Source organism: Moschus berezovskii, chromosome 22, assembly GCF_049115385.1.
Source record: "Moschus berezovskii isolate FMDL1 chromosome 22, NW_MosBer_1.0, whole genome shotgun sequence".
NCBI lineage: Eukaryota > Metazoa > Chordata > Mammalia > Artiodactyla > Moschidae > Moschus > Moschus berezovskii.
Genome location: NC_142481.1, coordinates 39,298,366 through 39,323,603, shown reverse-complemented (window position 1 = coordinate 39,323,603; position 25,238 = coordinate 39,298,366). Strand labels below are relative to the sequence as shown.

Genomic DNA, 25,238 nt, shown 5'->3' with positions numbered 1-25,238 from the left:
GGGTAGCCGGTGGAAATGCAGGGGGTGGGGGGTAGACTGAGGGCTGTCATGTGGGGTCCCCATATCCTCAAGGGAAAGGCCACTAGTGGGGACCCCCTACCCTGATGCTCGGAAATACTCACTTGCACAGTCATAACTTTTTTTTTCACCATTAGAGCCGGGTAATTCAGGGCTTACAGGGAGAGAGAGGGGTGTATGCTACTGTGAGAGAGAGAGAGAAAGGGAGGGAGGGAGGAGACACAAGTGCAAGACATCACTGCCTGTGGTTCTCACTTACTGTTAGTTGGAGTTGTTAGGTTTCCTTTTTCCTTTTTAAAATTCCACACCCCTTTCCACAGATGATGAAGGAGTGGACACTGGCCGAGGTGCAGGCCTGAACACCCACCCATTCCACAAGCCATGCCGTGGAGGGGCCGGATGGAGGCCAGGCGTGGCAGTCACCCAGCCCGCCCAGGGAAGCTGGGGCGCCAGGCCGAGTGGGTGGTGGTCTCGGGGTGGACTGCCCTGCTCTCTTCGGCGAGCCCCACCCCAGGCTCCTCTGCACGGACATTCCTCCCAGACACTCTGCCACGGCTTTGCGCTGCCAAGAGATTTACCTGCCACCAACCATCTTCTCGTCTCCCGTGCCCCTCCGGACAACATTCCAGCTTCTGACGTGGGTGCTATAGACCGACTGTGTCCTCTCAGAATTCCTATGTAGAAACCTAGTCCCCAGTATCCCGATATTAGGAGGCGGGGCATCTGGGAGGGGATTAGGGGATGGGTGCCTTTATAACATGGAGAAGGCAATGGCAAGCCACTCCAGTACTCTTGCCTAGAAAATCCCAAGGACGGAGGAGCCTGGTAGGCTGCAGTCCATGGGGTCACTACAAGTCAGACATGACTGAGCGACTTCACTTTCACACACTGGAGAAGGAAATGGCAACCCACTCCAGTGTTCTTGCCTGGAGAATCCCAGGGATGGGGGAGCCTGGTGGACTGCCATCTATGTGGTCACACAGAGTCGGACATGACTGAAGTGACTTAGCAGCAGCAGCAGCCTTTATAACATAGGGACTCCAGAGCTCAATCCCAGTCCTGCCGTCTTGAGAGGACATGGTGAGGAGACGACTGTCTGTGAAGTAGTCAGGGGTCCTCCCCAGACATCTCATCTGCTGCCACCCTGGCCCTGACTCTGCGGCCTCCAAAACTGTGAGAAATACGTTCCTGTTGTTTAAGCCACCCATCTATGGTACTGTTGTTGTATTGGCCAGAGAAGACTAAAATGGGAAAACAAAGGCAGAAACCAGAGACGCTAGGACCACCTCCGTCCCAGTTTGAAGGAGCACACATCCCCTAGAGTAGCCTCCCCGGCCCATACCCCCATTTCTAGCCTCCGGCCCCGACTTCCCACTGACTGAGCACAGCTGCTTCCACATTCTTACAGATCCCCATGACGGCTCACAGGCAGTGGCCGGCAGGGACCGTGCCATCCCTCAGCCCCCTTCTCTCTTGCCTATGTGTCCTACTAGAGCCAAAAAAAGCCACATTTTTGTTTTCCTCAGCTCCCTTCCTGCTAGGCCAATGTGCGGTTGAAGTTGGGCAACCCAGCGTTCTCCTCCTGCCCTGGAGTCCCTGTGGGAGGTGTTACCTGGAGCCACGAGCTCCCAGAGGGCGCATGCGGGGTGGACCCAGGCCTGATGCTGCGAGGAGCCCGGGGCTGCCACCTCTCACCAAGTCCCTGTCCGGGAATTGACAGTGTCCCTACCGTCAAGGACACCAACAGTTGGGCAGTCTTCACTAGCAGCCAAATACATCCTAACTTACACAGTGCAACTCAGAGGAGCTCTGTGACTGGCTCAAAGGAAGGTGTTTACCATTTATATCTAAGGGTGTGACTACGCCAAACCCAAAATGGGGACCACCTCCATAATCCTTCCATAACTGTAACTGCATCCCGAGGAACAAGGTTGGGAGTGTGTTCATGCCTGGCCTGGTGCCTGCGGATCAAAGGCCTCAAGGCAGGAAGGACATGGGCTTTCTCCCAGGTGAACAGTTTTTCCAACAACTTAGTCCCCAAAGTAACTTCTTCAGAATGTACTGGGCTGGCGTATTAGGCCCAGCTTTCTACTGGAATGTCCTTTGTCTCTGGGCCTGGATCACAATATCTGACGGCCATGGAGAGAACCTTGAGGTCCACTATAACCGTCCATCGGCAAGGAAATATCCTCGTGTGTTCTCAACACTTGACTTATGAAGGCAGGGAAGCGCTCAGCATTTTATCAAGATTCAGAAAAATGGTTTTCTGTCTAGCCCTCAAAGCTCCCTGGAGGAGAACCCTCCTCTTCTTCATTAAATGCCAATCACGCAAAGAAGCCCAAGCCAGCTCCGGCTTTCCTGATTCTTGAGGATGGGCAGTTGACAGTAGGACGAAACCCAGGCAAAGGCAGGGCTCCTCCCATGAGTGCTTAGACCCCTGCCCTCAGCCAGGGGGCTGCCTCACTTCTGGCATTCATCTGTAATGTCTAACCAACCTTTGAAAATTAGAGTAGTTGTCACTCTGCTTCAAGGTACACGATGCTAATAACAGCTAAGCTTTCCTGAGTACCTACTGGGTGCCGGGCTCTGCTTTAAGATCTTGCACCTGGTAGTCATTTAATCCTTAAGACAACCCACTAAGGAGTATCATTATCACCACATTTTGATAAGAAGAAAAAACACTGTCTACTGGACTTCCTGGAGGTCCAGGGGTTGAGAATCCGCCTGCCAAGGCAGGGGCTGCAGGTTCAACCCCTGGTCCAGGAAGATTCCACATGCTGTGGAGCAACTAAGCCCACGCACCACAACCACTAAAGCCCGAGTGCCCTAGAGTCCATGCTCTGCAACAAGAGAAGCCACGGCAATGAGAAGCCCCCACACCACAAGCTTGCAGGAACTAGAGAAAGCCTGTGCACAGCAACGAAGACCCAGCACAGCCAATAAATAAAAATTGAAAACAAATCAAAAGAAAACACCACTGTCTACTGAAGCACCTGTCCTCCTTGCCTACGCCCTGATGGCAGGAACTGGGTCTCACCCACCCCTGCAGGAACACCTATGTGGACGAATGAATGCGTGAATGTGCAGGTAGACAAGACCGCACTGGCCCTCAGGCTCCCCTCCTTGCCTGTCTGGCCGCGAATGCTGAGGGATGGCTGGGGCTGGAGCTCCAGAACGACCATCGTCAGCTGTGGAAACCCAAGAAGAGGCTAAGGAGGAGAGGCGTTAGAGGGCCATCTAAAAACCTGGCATTTCAATCCCCAGCCTCTTCCTTTCCCGTCTTAAAACCTGCCACTCCTTTGAGTTGGTCTTTTTGGAGGAGGGCCAGAAGAGCCACCTGAGCTGCCAACCTGGACCAAGTGTGGCACTCTTTACGGCAGGGCTTAAAAAACAGACACCTGCCCCAAACCCAGGACCTGGGGCCTGATCCAGTCTTACATGACAGGAAGCAAGCCGACCTGACTGCACTGAACCCTGCAGAGCTGGGGAGGCCTTGCAAATCAAAGGGTGGGCTCCCTCTTTCATTTCTGCATCTAACCCTGCCTCCCTGTGCACTATCTGCCAGGGGTGTTGTGACTGCTCACTGAGTATTTGTGGGATGACTGGCTGACCCACCAAATGAAAGACAACGAGGCCCCAGGGTGGCTGAGTGATTTTGGGCAGGCTGCTGAGATGCAAAGAGAACTGAGCAGAGATTCAGGAAACCTCAAGTTCTAGCCTGGGCCGGCCACGTCATCCCTGGAGTAAGTCTCTTTCCTGTTGGGGCTAGGTGGGGCCCTCATCTGCAAAATGGAGCAGCAGACTTAGATGGTCTTAAACAGAGGAGTTTCACGCTCTGTAGCCTGGGCGGGCAGAGGGTCAGAGCTGGGCCAGGGCTGTTCTGCTGCAGCTGAAGAGTGGCGGCGTCCAGCAAGGTGGTGTGCACGCTGATGCCCGGAGGAAGCCTCTTTCTGGCCTCAGGTTTGGGCCTTCATTTGTCACCTCTCCAGCCCCTCATCAGACCTGACAACAACCACTGAGGTTTCTCCAGGCCCCAAGGAACTCAGGCAGATACAGACTACAGAGCATCCTTGTTTTCATCTGTTTCAGAACTCTTGTAAACTACAGGGTAAACAGCACTGCACCGTGGAGACGGCATCACAGCGTTTCCCTGATTAAAAAGGAGATAGTGCTCAGTGCTCCACTGTGTGACTTAAATGGCAAGATTTCTCTTACCAGAGGAGATCTGATGACATTCTGGAATCTAAGTGTGAAATCTGATTCTGCCTCCCCAAAGAGTACCGTATCTCACCTCAGGGCAGGGAGGGGGCATTCCGCTGAAGCCCCTTGGTGACCCGTCAGAGGCTGGATGGCAATTCCAGCACCAGCACTGATCTTTAGCCCCACTTAGGGCACTGGCCCCAGGCTGAGGTTAAGTGCTGTCTGTGTCAGGTACTGTCCCAGCGTTTCCTGTGCATCACCTCATCTAACCTTAACAGCAGGTGCAAGGGGGTGGTATTAGAATTATGCCCATCTTACAGACAGAAATACTGAGGAAGCTAAATAGTGTACCCAGGGCCATACAGTGGGTGGTTGAACTGGGATTAGAATGCAGTTTATCCAGTACTTCTTGTGTCAGGCATTGTACTAGACGGATAAGACCTATATTCTGCCCACAGGGAGTTTAACATTTAGTGGGAGAAATAGGCATGTGCACAAAGAAAAAATGAAAATGAGAGGCTTTTCAACTGAATAAAGCCTCACACAAGTTCAAAGCATTATTTCTTTGCTATTGTCCCATTATAATGCGCTTTACATATGCAAGTATACATTGCATATGCACATACATTTTGTGTGCATTTCTATATACACGTGGGTGTGATCAAATTTATCACAAGGGAGTGTTCATGGACTCTCCCCATCCTCGGCTTGCCCAAATGAACCTCCTAATCCTCTGATTGTCCAGCTTCCCCAGACTCTGTTCCAGTGTCAGGGTTGAGGCCAGTTCCGCCGGACGAGGTTCTCTGCTTCTGTGATGCAGATGCAGGCCCTGGGCATGAGGGTGGAGGGAGAAGAGGGAGGCGGAAGATCCCCTCAACAGTTCAGGACAATTCACAGGACAATGAGCTGGGGTGAGTAGGGAGGGGGTAGGAAGGAGGGAGATGGAGACGCAGAGAAAGGGGGGCAGGAGGCGAAGGAAGGAGGTGGAGCAAGCGGAGAGAGGCCAAGGGAGACGGAGCAACGGAGAGACAGCTGGGGCGGGGGAGAGGGAGGAAGAAGGCAGGAGGCAGAGACGGACCTGCGAGAAGACGAAGGAGGACGGGAGGGGGAAAGCCTGGCAGGCTTGTGGGAGTGGCTAGAGAGATGGTGCCTGGGGCACTTGGGAACTTGGGAAGAAAGCCGTTCAAGAGAGCAGCTCTGGGGCAGGCAGGAGGAAGACAGGAAGGCCCTTCGAGAAGAGCAGTGGGGGCTGTCCTGAGTGCCTCTCCGTGGTTTTGGAGAGACTCAGAAGAGCAGGGTTCTGAAGCTTTGTGTTGCCTGGCTGCACGTGCCTCTTTAAATGGGACTCTGCCCGGGGCCTGAGCCACATGGATCATAGTTTCCTTAGGGTTGCTGCTGCTGCTGCTGCTAAATCACTTCAGTCGTGTCCGACTCTTTGTGACCACATAGACGGAAGCCCACCAGGCTCCCCCGTCCCTGGGATTCTCCAGGCAAGAACACTGGAGTGGGTTACCATTTCCTTCTCCAATGTGTGAAAGTGAAAAGTGAAAGTGAAGTCGCTCAGTCGTGTCCGACCCTTAGCAACCCCACGGACTGCAGCCTACCAGGCTCCTCCATCCATGAGATTTTCAAGGCAAGAGTACTGGAGTGGCTTGCCATTGCCTTCTCCGTCCTTAGGGTTACACATCTATAAATACGGATTCTGTGCTGAACGACCCTGGATAAACCGATTTGCCTCTCTGTGACTCTTTTTTTGTTTGTTTTTTTTCCACTTCTCACTCCCAGCTCGCCAGGCTCACTTCTCTCTCAGGGCCTGGTGGTGACTGCTTGGACCCTCTGTCTCTCTTCCTCCCACGGCTCCTTCTCGAGGTCGTTTCATCACAAATATCCCTTTCAGGTTCAGGGGAACCTTGCCTGGCCACCTACTGTGAAGTAGCTGCCCCCTTCCACCTCACCCCCCAAACCCTCCACAGCTGATACACAGGCAGGTGTGTGGGGGGGTGGGTGGGGGGGTCCCTGCATGCAGCTCCTAGACAGCAAATCCACACCACACCACTCCCAGGAAACACCTTCTCCAGCTGCCTGGCTCACTGTGGCCTAAGGTGAAATAAAACAGGAGGCGATGCCCCAGGGCCTGGAGGACTTCCTGACAAGCCTGAGTGCCGTGGTGCTACCTGCCGGCAGAGGACTGGGCTCCAGCTCCTCCGTGTCCAGGGGACTTTCCAGGGAGTATCCCTTCTGTTCTCGATCTCCCTTCTCAGTGGAGCCTTTCCCAACCCTCTACTTGAGGACTGTCTCCACCACACAAGAAACAGCCACAGAGGCCAAGGGGCCCTGCAGTATAGACCTTAACACGTCATGTTCCTAGCAATACCCAAGCAACCACCTCTCTGCTCAGGCTAATAAAATGGGAAAACAAAGTCCTCCAGGAACAACAAATGTTCTCAAAACCGAAGGAGAAAAGCATTTCAAAGTCATGCTGACTGTTTTGGGTTATAATCAGGGCAGGAGGTTTTGAGGAAGGAAGGGGTTGCTTGAGAGGTGGGCGTGGCAGTGAACACACACATTCTTGGAAGGTCTTGCAGGCTGTGGTGGGTGTGTGTGTTTGTGTAAAGTGTGTGCCATGGACACGTGAGCCTTCTGCACTGTGTCTGTCATCTGGCTAACTGAGATTCAGGCACCAAGCTTTCTTTGGCCCAAAGGCAGACAAAGAGCACAAAGGCCTGTCCCGTGTCTGAAGATCAGACTGGGCATTTCCAGTTTTAATGCCCACCCGAGTTGACAAAATGAGTTAATACTTGTAAAGTGCTTATGGCACAGTGCCTGGCCTCTAGTAGGTGTTCAGTACATGAGAGCTATTGGTGTTACTGCTGTGACCATTGTTATTAAAATGAATGAAGCCCATTAACCTGTCTGGCTACTGGTAACCTGTCTTAGCTACATTGATGTTCTGAGCTGCTCTTTGCTGACTCGTCTCTCCAGCTCTGCTGTCCTGGAGAAGGCAATGGCAACCCACTCCAGCATTCATGCCTGGAGAATCCAGGGGGTCCTAAGAGTTGGCCATGAATGAGTGACTCCTACACACACATCTCCAGCAAGGCCTGACACACTGTACCCTCAGTGAATTCTTAGTGCAAACAAAACTGAAGAACTCGCAGTGTCCCTCATTCCACGGCCCTGGCTCTGTGACCAAAACCAAAGCCCGTCCCCAGGGAGAAGGGTTTCCTCGTCAAGGGGAGGCGCCTGCTTCCCTGCTCCAGGCTGGCCCTGGACACCTTCAGTCACTCAATTTCCCCTCCTCTGAGGGGAGGCGATCCCTGAGCTGCGATGACTGTCGCAGGGAATTAGGATTTTGTGCATAAAATATTGAATTTTACATTTAAAGCTATCTGTCACAGATGATTTATTACACCCAGTGAAGGTGAGGATGGTTTTCCTCTGTGAGGGAGGTGATTTTTTGGCAAAGAAAGGATATATACATAGTGCACAACCAAACCACACGGTAATTGGAGCTTAATGCTCTCTATCCAGAGGCTCCAATGAGGGGCCCCAGGCACTCGGTGGCCTCCATCTGCTACCCACCTCACACTCCAGGTCACAAGTAGAGGATGATTGGGATTCAGAGTCCCAGCAAGAGACAAAGAGTCACTCCTGGAGAGAAATTTTCCAAGGCTGTTTTCCCTTGCCCCTTTTATTTGGCTTTTCCAGTATAGCTGTGTAAGGTTCAGTGAATGCAGACGTTTGCAAATAAGAGTTTTTATGACTTATTCCATTCACCACCTATCAGAAGCCTGGAAACCTGTCCCTGTTCTAGGATGTCAACTTCCTGCAGGAAGGAAAGTGCCCCTGATCCTCAGACACACCTCGGAGGGGCAGAAAACACAGCCCCCTGGCGCAAAGGAGGAAGAGAGTGGATTTGAACGGCTGCCCCCACCGCCGGCAAGAAAAGGAAAGCTCCCCTAAGGAGGGGAGATGGTGGCCAGGTGGGGCTTGCAGTGCCTAAAAAATATTTTTTTCTGTTCAAGTGAGTTGCCCAAGGGCACATACTTGGACAATGTTGTGAGGGTCACAATTTAGGGCAGTGTCACCAACCCTTTCTCATCTACACAATAAACCCTGGAATTCTGGGTCTTTTGTCTCCGTCGGCGATTGTGCTGTGGCAGTTTGCCCACCACCGGAACCCCCTGTTGGGCTGCACTGGCCAGGTGGACGGGCGCACTGGCTGGTGACACAGCACAGTCTCATTCTGACCCGTACGGCAGCCTGGCCTTATAAAGAGGACACGGCGGGCAGCAGAGACAGGCTGTCTCCTCCCCGTGCCCATGGGCGCAGCAGCCTACCTTTCTCTCCTTGTCACCGTACTCGATGCCCAGAGTGTCCATGGCCCGGACGATGGCTGCCAGGGACTGGATGGTGTTGCTGTAGACCACGGGCTTGTACTGCTTCACGTCTTCGCCAGAGAAGCCATCTTCGTGGATGATCCTAGAGAGAAACCACACACAGCACGTCCGATGAGTGCGCTGGCCTCACCTGGCAACGAGCGCGACAGCCGTGGGGAGCCCTCCCTTCCCCTCTCTTCTTCCTGTCCTCCCCTCAATCCCCGGCCAACCTCCTCCCCCCCAACCCCTGGTCCAACCTGGATGCTGAGTTACTGAGCTGCTGTGGTTATACCACAGTATCTGAAGGAAAAATCTACCTGACTCACCAAAAATCAATTTGAAAAACAGAACAGTGGAAAAAAGAAAGGCAGTCTCTTTATATTCCCTACATACCGTGGAAGCAAGATCAGTCAAGGGGTTGATAACACTTGAAAGCACTCAGAACACACACTGAGCACTCAATATATGCTCGTCATGAATATCTGTAATATTTATTTCTGGCTGCTCTAGGTCTGTGGTGCTGTGTGTGGGCTTTCTCTGGTTGCAGTGAGTGGCGGCTACTCTCCAGCTGTGGTGCATGGTCTCCTCATTGTGGTGGCTTCTCTTGTTGTGAGGCATGGCCTTGAGGGCGCGGGCTTAGTAGTCGTGGCACATGGGCTTGGTTGCCCCGAGGAATACGGAATCTTCCCAGGCCAGGGATTGAACCCCTGTCCCCTGTATCATCAGGTGGATTCTCAACCACTAAGCCACCAGGGAAGTTCTGCCGATAGTACTTTCAAGCAAAGCTCAGGGTTTTAGCTTAAATATCCACTCAGGCGCATACTGCTGAAGACCCCTTAAAGAAGCCTGCTGATGAAGAACACATTTTCTTTCACAGGAAACTTCCATTGCTTTTAATGAAGGTAAGGTCACTCACTTCAAATGAACCACCTTCATCTTTGACAACAGAAGAGCCAGCAGAAGGAGGAGGCCTATTCTCCATCTCGGTTGGGATGTGACCACTGTGTCACTCTTGTTCTGATGGCACTGAACCTGACACGGAGGACACGGAGGTGATGCTGCAGTTCCCAGAGGCCATGCAACACTCAGTGCCCTTCTGTTCTCAGGCTCAGCTGGGGTCAAGGTTGAGGCCGGACATGCCCTGAGGTCCCTACTCCCTGAAGATGGTGGCCGCTCAGTCAATGCCCATTGCTGACAAGGGTACAGGGAGCAGAGAAAACTAGAAAGGGGTAAAACTGAGACTCTGCAAGAATTTTCTCATGGCTGAGGTAATTAAGAAAAGACAAATGGATTTTAAGACTAACGCCCAACATTAAGGGCTTCCCAGGTGACACAGTGGCAAAGAATCCACCTGCCAATGCAGGAAGTGCAAGAGACATGGGTTTGATCCCTGGGTTGGGAGAATCCCCTGGAGAAGGGAATGGCAACCCACCTCCAATATCCTTGCCTGGAGAATTCCATGGACAGAGGAGCCCAGCAGACCATGGGGTCATGAAGAGTCGGACACAATTGAGCATGCATGCACACGTACACACACATCCAACATTAGTCATCTGCCAGTAAACTGCAACTCTCCTGTGGTCACGTTTTTCAGTCCAAGACTGAAAACCACCTGTGACGTGTACATCCACCTGTGTAATAGCTCAGACTTCCTTACTGCCTCTGCAGCCCTTCTCCAGCCTTTCATGTCCTTCAGCACTGGAGAACACTGCTAATGAGTCTTTCTTTCTATAAACAGTTTTACTGAGATATAGTTCACAGACCATATAATCCACCCATGGAAAGTGTGAGATTCAACATTCTTTAGTATATTCACAAGGTTGGGCAGTGATCTCTAAATCTAATTTCAGAATGTTTTTGTCCTCCCCAAAAGAAATCCTGTACCCTTAGCAGTCACTCCATCCCCCACTCCCAGCAGGAAGCAACCACTCATCTGATCTGCCTTATGTTTTACTCTGGACATTCCACATATATGCAACCAGACGAAGCGTCGTCTTTTGTGACTAGTTTCTCTCACGTGGCATGTTCATCTGTGTTCATCTGTGCTGTGGCATCCATCAGTACTCCCTTTTTATTGTCAAACTAGATTCCATATACAGATATACCATGTTTTACTTATCCCCATGTCAGTTGATGGATATTAACAATTTCTATTATAAAATGTGACCTGGTGCTGGGTTGTGAGTCTTTATCCTGAGTTTCTCTAAGAAGCAGATCAAAATGAGCCTACTGCCTTTTCACTGTCTTTTATTAGCCCTAAATCCGGCTTTGTAAAAGTTTCTTGAGCGTACATCCAGTCTGCATCATGGATGTGTACTACCCTGGAGGGAATCTCAAAGGGAATTGTTAGTTCCCACTGTAAACAACTAGAGATCTGGACAAAATACGTGAAACAAGGGCTTTCAGACACTGCAGAATAAGCAGCGCAGGACTTGTGATCTGGGACGGAAGGGAAGCGAGCGTGGCGAGTCCTGTGAGGGATGAGTCCTGTGATCGCCTTGGCTTTCTGCCCGGAGGCGTTCACCAGGCCTCAGCGCGGGGAGGAGGACCCGTGCACAGCACCGCCGCCTTCCTGAGCGCATGGGGTGGAGAGACAAGCTCTGGAAGGCGGAGGTGCAGAGTGCCTAAGAGGAAAGAGGAGGAGAGAGACAGCGAGCTCCACAAGTCTGAATGGAGGCCTTTCTGAGCCTTTGGCTGAATCGGTGAGACTCCACAAGCTTGAGAAGAAACACGCATCAGGGAGCTTCTAAGGTAGACCCGTTCCAAAGCTCACCCAAGGCTGGGCGTGGTGCAAGTTCCCACTAGTCAGAACGGAGAGTTAAACACCTAGGGCATTTGGCAGAGAACCCAGAAGGCTCACTCCAAGGCAGTAAAGGCTACTTTTAGACCTGCCCTGACAAAACTTAAAAATGAGCCTCAAAGAAAAACCCAAATTGACCCACAAGTCAATAACTGCGTGACAGAATAAAATCTAACACTCTTTAAACGAGGACGGTGAAATCCAGACACTTAACAACCTAATATTCATAGTATCCAGCATCCAATAAAAAAATTTCTGGATATGCAAAGGAGGAAGAAAGGGTGATCCATAACCAGGAGACAAATCAGTCAACAGAAGAAAACTCAGAAGTGTCAGAGATGATGGTATTAACAAATAAGACCTCAAAAATAGCTATCTAAAATATTCTCAAGAAACTAAAGGAAAACATGAACATAATGAGTAGAGAAATGGAAGATATAAAAAAGAACAAAACAGAGTATCTAGAGATGAAAATACAGTATCTGAAATAAAAATTTCACTGAAGGGGACTAACAGCAGGTAAGACACCCCAACGAATAGTGAACTTGAGGACACAGCAATAGAAACCATCTAAACTGAAGCAGAGAGAGGAAAAAGGCTGAAAAATGTATTGTGACATACATATGATAACATGTAGAAGTAAAATCTATGCAATGATAGCACAAAGGATGGGAGGGGTAAAATGGAAATATATTGCTGAACAATTCTTATATTATACAAGAAATAGCGTAATATTGCTTCTCTCGTGGCTTAGTGGTAAAGAATCTGTATGTCAATGTCTGTCAACGCAGGAGGCACAGGTTCAATCCCTGAGTTGGAAAGATCTTTGGAGAAGGAAATGGCAACCCATTCCAGTATTCTCGCCTGGGAAATCCCATGGAGAGAGGGGCCTGGTGGGCTACACACAGTCCACGGGATCACAAAGAATCGAACGTGATTTAGTGACTAAACAACAACAAAGCATAATACTACTTGAAAGTAAAGCCTGATGAGATTCATATTGTAAACTCTAGAGGCATCACTGAAAAGCCTCCATGGCCCGACTCTCCTCAGAGGGTGGGAACTCTGGGTGCCCTGAGAGGTGCAGCCTGGATTTGCGGGTTCCCATGACACACTCTTGCGAGAAGCCAGCACCGTGAGTTTCTCATGCTTCGTTTTGGACCAGCCAGCCTTGCTACTCTCCTGGGAATGCTCTCTAGCCCCTTGGCCGCCTACAGGATCTCCTTCCACTAGGGTTATTTTTTCACACCTGTTAGTATTAACCTTTACACCACCTGATAAGGTGGGAGGGTAGACTTTTATTCTATCCATCTGTATTGAGATTGAGGAAGACTGAGTAACTGGCCTAATGGCTGTCAGCAGAAACTGTAAGAGCCAAAGGCCTGAACAGAACCCAGGTCTCTAAGCACACAGTCCTTTTTGCCACACCTCAAGCCTTGCGGTGGACTAGACCAAATACTGCCTGGAAGGCCTCACAGGTGCCTGGGGTGGCCCAAAATAAGAAAGGTTCATTTGGGGCTTACAAAAATGATGCAATTTGGGCAAAAACTGCTCAAATCATGATTACTGGTTGCATAACTTGTTCACGCTGGCTTATATTAGCTTAAAATTGAGCTTCTTGCTTCAGGGTAGAATTTTATACCTTCCGTTCCCTCTGACTCAACCCTAGAAAAGCTGCACCATGCATAACAACACCGAAAGTAAGTAATATTCATAATGCTACTATTCAGAGAAAAATGCTGTACTTTTTTAGTGTAAGTCCTTCAGTATTTCTTTCATGCCACATTCTTCTCCCCCAACTCCACCTCAGCATTGATTTGAATCATTTATCCTTTAAAGTATCACTTAAGGCCACTTTATTTTCTATTTCCCATCTCATTCCAAGAGAAAAGAGTAGAGAGTGGTCAGAGCTGAGGAGTCAGAAAAATCTGAGTGACGCCAACTCCATTACTCATGAACTGTGTGTTCCTAGGAAAGGATTTAACTTCTCAGGCTTTGGTTTCCTCAACTGCAAGAAGTCATTGTAAGAAAGAAATGTAAAGTGCCTACTGTATAGCAGGGCTTCCCTCAAAGCTCAGTTGGTAAAGAATCCACCTGCAATGAAAGAGACCCCAGTTTGATTCCTGGTTCAGGAAAATCCCCTGGAGAAGGGATAGGCTACCCACTCCAGTATTCTTGGGCTTCCCTTGTGGCTCAGCAGGTAAAGAATCCGCCTGCAAGGCAGGAGACCTGGGTTTGATCCCTGGGTTGGGAAGATCCTCTGGAGAAGGGAAAGGCTACCCACCCAGTATTCTGGCCTGGAGAATTCCACGGACTATACAGTTCAGGGGTTCGCAGAGAGTTGGACATGACTGAGTGACTTTCACTTCACTTCACTGCACAGTAAGTATATGGTGGGCTTCTCTGGTGGCTTAGCAGTAAAGAATCCACCTGCTAACATAAGAGATGCAGGTCTGACCCCTGGTTTGAGAAGATCTTCTGAAGAAGGAAATGGAAACCCACTCTAGTATCCTTGCCTGGGAAATCCCATGGACAGAGGGGCCTGGTAGGTTATAATGGGGTCACAAAGAGTCGGGCAGAGTTTAGCAACTAAACAACAACAACAATAATATATAGGAGCTATTAGTAATAATACCTTCATTCTGAAGTCAAAATCCCTTAAAAGAGAATTTCGTTCACTGGTGGTATAAGAGAAGCAGAACCATAACAGCCACTAATGTTTAAGGGTTTACTCTCTGTGCAAAGTGCTTTGCATATACTATCACATCTAATCTTCAAAACAATCCTAGGAGATAATTTTTATCTCCTCTCAACAGACAAAGCAAACAAAGGCTCAGAGAAGTTAACCCCGTTACCCAAGGTCACACAGCTGATAAAGGTGACAGTGGCATTCAAGGACATGCTTGTGCCCACCAAGTGGATGCTGAGACACAGGACTGCTTCTTCTGCTAGGATTCCTATATCCAGGTTCCCCAAGAACCCAGAGATTTCACACACATAGTGAGCATCAAAACACCTCCTATATCAGTCCAAGCAGTGTGGGGCAAGGAAGGGAGGAAAGGAGGCACAGGGGTTGGAGAGGTAGCCTGGAGGAGTCGGGTTTCTTGCGGCAGCCCAAGTCTAGCCCTGGAAGAGAAGAGGATGGGATTTGGAAAGCAGGAATGAGCCTGCATGGGGCACCTTAGTGACAGTCAGCGGCAGCTCCGGCATCTCACACTGCAGCAGCCTCAGACAAACTGAGCTCCATCTACACAGCTGAGTGACAGAGGCACAGAATCAAGTCCCAGAGACAGCACCTGAGTCACTGGATGCAGTTGTTCCTGAAGCTCGCCCCGTCCTGACACTTTTGAGTGACATGAGTCCTTTGACTTCCTCTTATTTTTGCATAAGCTGATTTGATTTGGGTTTCTGTCACTCACAACCAACAGTCACGACCAAAACATGTTTCGCACCTTGGGAGGCCATCTCCTAGTACACTTGTTCATTAACTTTCTGTCCATACCAGCAGCCTGTCTGTCGGTCCTGGGAGGTCAGGTGCCACATCCCCTCCATCTCAATTCCCGCTCTCCTTATCAGCTGACACAGGGTAGAATCTGAATAGTAGTTCAGAGAACATAGGGTGGTCTCTGAACTCGGAGAACATGGGATGTAACTCCATGAGCACGATTACACTGGGGCACAAGATCTGCCCCTCTCTAAGGAGCTCGCTAAAGAAGACAGGTGTGTGTGTGTCTGTGTGTGTGTGTGTCTGTGTGGTGTAGTGGGGTGGGAACCCTCTCCAAGGAGCTTGCTAAAGAAGATAGGTGTGTGTGTGTGTGTTGAGGTGGAGTGGGAACCCACTGAATTCCTTACATCTGCAGAGCTAGCATCACAAAGGTGGACCGGGCTAGATGCCGTGCTGGTGCCCACTCCATACCAAGCCATCTCCTAGTACACTTGTACTAGCACTCAGGGACTCGGAGGGGTTTTCCAAGCTGCCAGAACTGAAGAAACCTAGGCGCAAGCAAGGCTGACTCTGCAGCCCTGAGTGTTCGACTCTGGATGGGAGCCGCTGGCGGGACTCTGGAAACCTGGCAACACAACCGAGGGTGGAGAACCCACGTGGAGACGGGGAGAGCGCCGGAGGGCAGCAGCTGAGCCCCCGTGAGGTTTCCGGGAAGAGGCGACCAGGGAGGGTCCCCCGGCCTCCCCTACTCTGCTCCTCTCTCTGCTGTCTTGGGGACCCTGGAGGGGCCTGGGCTGGGGCTCCCTTTGCTCTCTGCTTCCCCTTGTCCACGCAGGACTGCACTCGGCAGCACTGAGACTCCCCAGGCACCGCAGCCTTATATGGTCACAGAATCACAGGCTTGGGAGCTGGAAGGGACCCTGGAGGATCATCTGGCCCGGCAGCCGTTCCCCCTCTCTGAATCACGGGTGCCTCTGACACTGTGACAAATGCACCGAGACACACAGTTTCACCCGCCCCCCGCCCAACTTCTGGAGGTCACAGACTCACAGACGCTAAGCTGCTGGAACACGATTTTTCACTCCATCTCCATGGTGGATTAAATGCCCCTTCTCTGCCTCCTTTTCTCAGCACCCTTTCCCCTGCATCGGGACTGTCACTCCATCCTCCACAATAATCCCCTTAAGAGTTCAGAAGAAGGGGGTGCTTTTGGAGCCAGACTCGACCTCTGTGACTGGGCAATTTCCTTCACTGCCTGGTGCTTCAGTTTCCTTAACTTTCCATGGAGAGGGGCTTGGTAATTAATAGTAACTATCCTCGCTGGGTCGTGGAATGTAGAGAAGAGGGCCCAGCACAGGAAGCAGTCAGTGCAGCTGTTACTAGGACTGTTATCATTGCATTTGGTGAGTGGGACTGAGGGAGAAAGGACAGGGTGTCCTGTGTCTGTCTTCCTGAGAACAGAAAGTGACCAGGGGCTGTGGGGCAGCAGGGAGGTTGGACACTATAGGAGAAGCCCTGCACCCTGAGAGAAGGAAGCAGGGCTCATGGCCACAACAAGGAAGCCAGGGCAGGGGGGAGGGGGCCCTGTCCAGACTGGAGCAGAGAATCTGCTCACTCACCTAATGAACATCACAGGAGCAGCACTGAAAGGCTGAATTTCCTGAATGGGGAATGCTTCATGAGGTGATAGAAGGTGCTTCTGATCATAAGCGGGCTGCCTGGGTTAGAGTTGGTGCTCAGAGCTTCACTGGTGTGACCGCTGATGAGGGTTTCTGTTTGTCAGGGAGACCCTATGTGTAACAGGGCTCTGGCCCTGGAGCCACTGCCCTCCCCAGTGGAGGGGGGACGTGACCACCCTTGCTCCAGAGAACGCAGCTTTAAGCAAACAGTCAAGTGAGACACCAGTGAGTTAATGAACCACATACCGGCAATTAGGGGCTGCACAGAACCCACCGGAGCACTGGATCTGAACAAGACTATAAGATGAAAGGTATAGGGCAGAGTACCCTGCACAGCCAGTTGTGTAAAGCTAGATTCGTTTGTGACGATGTTGGTAAGAGAAGGGAGAAGGCGGCAGGGAGAAAAGATGACACAGGAGAATGCTTAACATGGGTATCACCAATGATTCTTTCTTCACTTTCTTATGTTTTGTTTCATTAAAAATGTGTGTTTGTTATTTGAAAGAACAACAAATCATGTTCAGTGGGAGACAGACACTGTTTAACAGTGTTTAACAGAAGAGAAGAATCGATTAACAAGGGAGAGTCATCAATCACTAGGAATTTCCTGATGTGTTTCACTTGGGTTCAGCCTGGTCCCTGCCTGCCTAGGACTTCTGTTCCAGGCCAAGTGAGAAAGCTGGTGCTGAGAACATGAGCGTTAACAGTAACAAGTGGCATTTGACAAGGCCAACTGAAGGGGTGAAATTCTGCAAGATGGCGGAGCAGAAGGACATGCGCTCATCTTCTCCTGCAAGAACGCCAAAATTACAACTCACTGCTGAACAAACACTGACAGGAGAATGTTGGATCCCACCAAGGAAAGATAGCCCATGCCCAAGGGCAAAGGAGAAGCCCCAGGAAGACGGCAGGAGGGACGAATAATCACACCCCATACTGGCCAGAGACGCCCGGAGGGCTCAAACAAACCTTGTGCACCAGGATCCAGAGACCCACAGAGCCTGAGAAGAGTTGTGTCTCAGCGTCTCTTGTTGGGTACGGGCCCGCAGTGCACTGCTGCAGGGGCAGGAGCTCCAGGTGCAGCAGACCTGGGTCTGGCATAAGCCCTCTTGGAGGAGGTCGCCATTAACCCCACCATAGAGCCGCCAGAACTTACACAGGACTGGGAAACAGTCTCTGGGAGGGCACAAAGAAAAAGTCTGTGCATGCCAGGACCCAAGAGAAAGGAGCAGTGACCCCACAAGAGACTGACCCAGACTTGCCCGTGAGTGTCCAGGAGTCTCTGGCGGAGGTGTGGGTTGGCGGTGGCCCGCTACAGGGGCACTGAGTGCAGCAGTGTGCGCGTGGGACCTTCTGAAGGCGGCCACCAACATCTTCATTACCTCCGCCATCGTTTGACCTCAGGTCAAACAACAGGGAGGGGACACTGCCCTGCCCATCAATAGAAAATTGAATTAGAGTTTACTGAGCATGGCCCTGCCCAGCAGAACAAGACCCAGTTTCCCCCTCAGTCAGTCTCTCCCATCAGGAAGCTTCCATAAGCCTCTTATCCTTATCCATCAGACAGCAAACAGAATGAAAACCACAATCACAGAAAACTAACCAATCTGATCACATGGACCACAGCCTTGTCTAACTCAGGGAAACTATGAGCCATGCCGTGTAGGGCCACTCAAGACGGACGGGTCATGGTGGAAAGTTCTGACAAAATGTGGTCCACTGGAGAAAGGAATGGCAAACCACTTCAGTATTCTTGCCTTGAGAACCCCATGAACAGTATGAAAAGGTAAAAAGACAGGATACTGAAAGATGAACTCCCCAGGTCAGTAGATGCCCAATATGCTACCGGAGATCACTGTAGAAATATCTCCAGAAAGAATGAAGAGACAGAGCCAAAGCAAAAAACAACAACCATTTGTGGATGTGACTGGTGATGGAAGTAAAGTCCGATGCTATAAAGAGCAATACTGCATGGCAATTTGGAATGTTAGGTCCATGAATCAAGGTAAATTGGAAGCAGTCAAACAGGAGACGGCAAGAGTGAAAATCGACATTTTAGGATGGACTGAAATGGGTGAATTTAACTCAGATGACCATTATATCTACTACTGTGGACAAGGATCCCTTAGAAGAAATGGAGTAGCCGTCATAGTCAAAAAAAGAGTCTGAAATGCAGTACTTGGATGCAATCTCAAAAATGACAGAATGATCTCTATTCATTTCCAAGGCAAACCATTCCATATCACGGTAATCCAAGTCTATGTCCGACCAGTAAAGCTGAAGAAGCTGAAGTCGAACGGTTCTGTGAAGACCTACAAGACCTTCTAGAACTAACACCCAAAAAAGATGTCCTTTTCATCACAGGGGACTGGAATGCCAAAGTAGGAAGTCAAGAGATACCTGGAGTAACAGGCAAATTTGGCCTTGGAATACAAAACAAAGCAGGGCAAAGGCTAACAAAGTTTTGCCAAGAGAACGCACTGGTCACAGAAAACACCCTCTTCCAACAACACAAGAGAAAACTCTACACATGTACATCAACCGATTGTTAATACCGAAATCAGACTGATTATATTCTTTGCAGCCGAAGATGGAGAAGCTCTATACAGTCAGCAAAAACAAGACCATGAGCTGACTGTGGCTCAGATCATGAACTCCTTATTGCCAAATTCAGACTTAAGTTGAAGAAAGTTGGGAACACCACCAGACCATTTACGTATGACCTAAATCAAATCCCTTACAATTATACAGTGGAAGTGAGAAATAGATTCAAGGGATTAGACCTGATAGAGTGCCGGGAGATTCATGACATTGTACGGGAGGCAGTGATCAAGACCATCCCCTAGAAACAGAAATGCAAAAAGGCAAAATGCTTGTCTGAGGAGGGCTTACAAATAGCTGAGAAAAGAAGAGAAGTGAAAAGCAAAGTAGAAAAGGAAAGATATAGCCATTTGAATGCAGAGTTCCAAAGAACAGCAAAGAGAGATAAGAAAGCCTTCCTCAGTAATCAATGCAAACAAATAGAGGAAAACAACAGAATGGGAAAGACTAGAGATCTCTTCAAGAAAATTAGAGACACAAAGGGAACATTTCACGCAAAGATGGGCACAATAAAGGACAGAAATGGTATGGACCTAACAGAAGCAGAAGATATTAAGAAGAGGTGACAAGAATACACAGAAGAGCTAAACAAAAAAGATCTTCATGACCCAGATAACCACGATGGTGTGATCACTCACCTAGAACCAGACATCCTAGAAAAGTGGGCCTTAGGAAGCATCACTACGAACAAAGCTAGTGGAGGTGATGGAATTCCAGTTGAGTTATTTCAAATTCTAAAAGATGATGCTGTGTAAGTGCTGCATTCGATATGCCAGCAAATTTGGAAGACTCAGCAGTGGCCACAGGACTAAAAAAGGTCAGTTTTCATTCCAATCCCAAAGAAAGGCAATGCCAAAGAATGTTCACTTTGGCATAATTGCACTCATCTCACACGCTAGCAAAGTAACGCTCAAAATTCTCCAAGCCAGGCTTCAACAGTACGTGAACCATGAACTTTCAGATGTTCAAGCTAGATTTAGAAAAGGCAGGGGAACCAGAGATCAAATTGCCAACATCCATTGGATCATCGAAAAAGCAGAAGAGTTCCAGAAAAACATCTATTTCTGCTTTATTGACTATGCCAAAGCCTTTGTGTGGGACACAATAAACTGGAAAATTCTTAAAGAAATGGGAATACCAGACCACCTGACCTGCCTGAGAAATCTGTATGCAGGTCAAGAAGCAATAGTTAGAACTGGACATGGAACAACAGACTGGTTCCAAATAGGAAAAGGAGTATGTCAAGACTGTATACTGTCGCCCTGCTTTTTTAACTTATATGCAGAGTACATCCGGAGAAGGCAATGGCAAGCCACTCCAGTACTCTTGCCTAGAAAATCCCATGGATGGAGGAGCCTGGTGGGCTGCAGTCCGTGGGGTCGCTGGGGGTCGGACAAGACTGAGCGACTTCACTTTCACTTTTCACTTTCACACATTGGAGAAGGAAATGGCAACCCACTCCGGTGTTCTTGCCTGGAGAATCCCAGGAACGGGGGAGCCTGGTGGGCTTCCGTCTATGGGGTCACACAGAGTCGGACATGACTGAAGTGACTTGGCGGCGGCGGCAGAGTACATCATGAGAAATGCTGGGCTGGAAGAAGCAAAAGCTGAAATCAAGATTGCCAGGAGAAATACCAATAACCTCAGATATGCAGATGGCACCACCCTTATGGCAGAAAGCAAAGAAGAACTAGAGTTTCTTGATGAAAGTGAAAGAGGAGAGTGAAAAAGTTGGCTGAAAACACAACATTCAGAAAACTAAGATCATGGCATCTGGTCCCATCACTTCATGGGAAATAGATGGGGAAATGATCGAAACAGTGAGAGACTTTATTTTGGGGGGCTTCAAAATCACTGCAGATGATGACTGCAGCCATGAAATTAAAAGACACTTGTTCCTTGGAAGAAAAGCTATGACCAACCTAGATGGCATATTAAAAAGCAGAGACATTCCTTTGCCAACAAAGGTCCATCTAGTCAGAGCTATGGTTTTTCCAGTAGTCATATACGGATGTGAGAATTGGACTACAAAGAAAGCTGAGCACCGAAGAATTGATGCTTTTGAACTGGGGTGTTGGAGAAGACTCTTGAGAGTCCCTTGAACTGCAAAGAGATCCAACCAGTCCATCCTAAAGGAAATCAGTCCTGAATATTCACTGGGAGGACTGAAGCTGAACCTGAAACTCCAACACTTTGGCCACCTGATGCGAAGAACTGACTCACTGGAAAAGACCCTGATGCTGGGAAGGACTGAAGGTGGGAGGAGAAGGGGACGACGGAGGCTGAGATAGTTGGATGGCATCACCGACTCGATGGACATGAGTTTCAGCAAGCTCTGGGAGTTGGTGATGGACAGGGAGGCCTGGTGTGCTGCAGTCCATGGGGTCGCAAAGAGTTGGACACGACTGAGCGACTGAACTGAACTGAACTGAAGGGCGTGTGTGCCAAGACATGCTGACTGCCATCCAACAGTCATAAGGAAAACTTCTCACCATGGTGCGTCCCCTTCTGTTTCTCTCTTACAGCTAAAAGTGACCACGTGAACCAGCTCAAGTGAGTAAGACTGAAGGGGAGTTAGCCAGAAATGCCTCTGAGAAAGGGTTTCTCTTCTTATTCCAGTGAGAGTCCTCCGAGAACGGCTTTCCGGTCCACTCACTTTTCCACTGCCCTCCTCTCTCAGCTGTCCCTCAACCAGCCATTCTGTGGCTTCCTGCCTTTATATGTGGTTGTGTGAAGAGGTAAATACTGGAACCATGGCAGCCATGTTGTGACCATGAGGTTAAATGCCACCACCCTAAGGATGGCAGGTCAGGGGGTACAGAACATTCCTAGTAACACTGCAGAACTATCAAACCAACTCTGGGACAGTCTGATGACAAAGGTCATGCTCCTACCATGATGCCCCTAGCCGGGGTAGCTGACTGTGACTTACAGAGGACAGACTTGCCTACAGTCACGTGGTGAGCTTGTGGCAGCGGAGGGACAACATTTCCAGAGGCCCTTACACTGTGTCATAGGCCTGTTGCCTACCTTAGTGCACCCTGAGCCAGGCGAGGGGATGGGTGACACCAGGTGAGAAAAACATCAGTCGACTGCAAAACGGAAAGGTTTTTTTTTTCCCCTTCTGTCTTAAAAGCTCTGGTTTCCACCTTTGAGGCTTCTCATCGGGTATCTTGTAAGCTTCTTCATCCCGTCCCTAATTCACTTTTCACATATTTTTCAGGGACCGACTATGTACCAGGTAAGTACTGGGGATGTAAGAGTGACCTGATAGATGTGAAGCCTTGCCCTTGTGGAGCTCAGATGCGGAAGGTAAGATATCCAAGAGATACTTTTAAAAATGGCTATCTAAATTATAATTAGAGTAAGTGCTACCCAAGGAGAAAAATAAAGCCGTGAAGAGCTCTAAGAGGAGGACCGGGAGCAGCGGCGCAGGGTGGGCGCAGGGCCCACCTCTTGGGGAAGCAGCATGCCAAGTGAAGCAGGAGCTGCTGGGAGAGACAGGGAGGGAGACGGGACTTTGGAGTGAGGGCAGCGGGGAGACATGGAGTGGCAGAGGCAGCACCGTGGAGGGTCAGCGTGGGCTCTGCATGTCTTCCAGAGCCCCCGGCTGGCCCACGGGGTGCTGAGAAATTGTGCTAAATGGACAGAAGGCACTTCATGGACCGGCAGGTGGGACTAGAAGCCACAGAGCCCAGTCAGAAGGGCTGGTCTGGGTGTGGTGCTGGCACGAGGCTAATGCTCCCTTGGAGTGAGGAGCTCATTGTGTCTCATGGTGAAGTACAAGCAGCAAGTTAACTCAATGGGGAAGCACCACAAACACCAGCCAGGCTACGGGCACTGGCAGGACCAGCAGAGCAGGATGAGGCTGGCATGGCAGAGCTGATGTGTGTGTTTATATGGGGGGTGGGGCTGGCCATGCTGAAACCCGTCCCCCTCTCTGTTGGAGCCCCGCTGACTCTGTTCTTGTACATCCTCTCACTGATGAAGTCTGGTGCCCAGTGAGGTGTGACTTGCAGGAGAGACTCTGGCCCCCAGTTTGGTGGATGCCACCAAGACTGAAGATGAAGCAGGGCAGTCGGCAGTGGTCCAGAGCAACTGGGGAGGGCAGGGGTAGGGGCGTGGGGGTGGGGGTGGTGTTTCCAGGACCCACAGCAGCCAAATCCCCCAGAACACACTAATCATTCATTTCATGCATTCTACAATGGACACTGAGCACCCATTAGGAGACGGTTACACCCTGACTCTCCTCCTCATTAGCCCTGTGGACCACAGGCAAGTTAATCATCGTGGGTCTAGGTCTCGCCTCTAGAAAATGGGGATGATGCCTGTCTGTGCAGGGCTGTCCGTAGTACAAAAGCACATGTGCGGAAGGCCTGGCACACAGGTGGGCCTAGTAACTGCCAGTCGCTAGTATTATTTAAAAGTCACAGAATAACCAGTGCCAGGTAGACCACGTCCCAGGCCATAGGTCCCCCACCCATCCAGGGCAGCAGTGCCCTGGCCTAAATGAGTGAGGGGCTGGAGCCAGAGGGTATCCATGATGTAAATGACTGGCTCAGAGACCACCAGTTGGGCAGAGGCATGACGCATGTGTCTTACTAAGTAATGATGCTGGGTCCTTGACTCTGATTTCCCAGAGTCCCAAGAGTGCAGAGGCGCTGAGACCTGGAGGCCCCTCGTGGGAGGCCGGAAGTTTTGCTCTGCTCTAGGTGTAAATGCTGTTTCCTTGACTGGCCGAGCTGGAGCCACCCTCAGGATTACTGAGCCCAATCTCCCACCCACGGCTTCCTCCTCCCCTCACCTGCAGAGATGAACACTATGTGCCAGGTGCTGTTCACACTGCACCCATAAAGTGAAAGTGAAAGGGAAGTCGCTCAGTCGTGTCCGACTCTTTACGACCCCATGGACTGTAGCCTACCAGGCTCTTCCATCCATGGGATTTTACAGGCAAGAGTACTGGAGTGGGCTGCCATTTCCTTCTCCAGAGGATCTTCCCGACCCAGGGATTGAACCCAGGTCTCCCACATTGTAGGCAGACGCTTTACCGTCTGAGTCACCAGGGAAGACCCTTATAAGGCAGTGGGCAACAGGTCACACATAGCCCTAATTTCAATGGATGCACAGTCTGGTAAACAAACAAACAAACATTACAGTGACAAACACAAAACGGGAGTGAAGAGTTAGGAGCCAGGAAATGAGATGACATGTGGAACTGAGATGGAGTGTATCTTACATATATGTGAGGAAGAGCATTTCAGGCTTGTGCAAATGTCTTGGGGCTTCTTGTGTGTTAGAAGGATGGTGAGGAGCCAGTTGGGCTGGAATGAAGTAAGTAGCCAAGAAAGTAGTGGGGGTGAAGTCAGAGAGAGCAAGCAGAGTCCTGATATGCAGGGCTAATGTACTACTTAAATTTTTTAAAAATACGTTATGCAGTCACCTATTAAAATTCTTCTAAAAAGTTCATTTATGTACCACCCTGAGCCATCTTGACTTCCACCAGTTCTGCTCTAAGCATAGACCCACTTTACTTTATTATTTTTTGGCTGTACTGAATGGCATACAGGGATCTTAGTTCCTCAACCAGGGACTGAGCTTGAGCCATCCGCAATCAAACACAAGAGTCCTAACCGCTGGACCACCAGAGAAGTCACTTTAAAGTAGCAGCTTTCCCTCCTCTTTCCCTGACTTCCCCAGTCCTGCCTGAAAGGCCTATTCTTGGAACACTCATAGAGTCCAACTCACACAGCTAGGAAAAAAAGAAGAAAAAACTCAGCCATCACCCCATCACCTGGAGGGAAGCCCCATCCACAGGTGAGTGTAAATTTCAGTCCTCTCACCCAGGAGTCCATCTGCTTACTGTTTCCCCAGAGAAAACCAGGAGTTGTCTGGCTGCTTCGGGTCCCGTCATCTGAATGGACCCTGTGTCATTCAACCAAACCCCTATCAGGGGCCATGTGGGCTGCTTGTGAGCCTACCCCTCTCAGGGAAGGCAGAAAGCTACTAAACCTGCACAGAACCACCAAAGGCTGAGCGACTCCTGGCCTTCCAGGCCGGGCTCGAGTGAAGCATGTGAAGACCATGGGGTCTCTCAGCTGTTAGAGAAGACATGCAAG

The 25,238-nt window shown here is 50.0% G+C and overlaps 1 protein-coding gene across 2 annotated transcripts in view; it reads right to left on the bottom strand.

Annotated features, from left to right (window-relative positions):
- The window catches only part of LOC129547086 (guanine nucleotide-binding protein G(o) subunit alpha), a 173,559-nt gene that overhangs the window by 65,674 nt on the left and 82,647 nt on the right, over nucleotides 1–25,238 (bottom strand). For both annotated transcript variants that reach the window (XM_055412725.2, XM_088830139.1), the window contains one exon: nucleotides 8,559–8,700. In XM_055412725.2, the coding sequence (XP_055268700.1) occupies nucleotides 8,559–8,700 (142 nt within the window). The remainder of the gene's footprint in view (nucleotides 1–8,558; nucleotides 8,701–25,238) is intronic.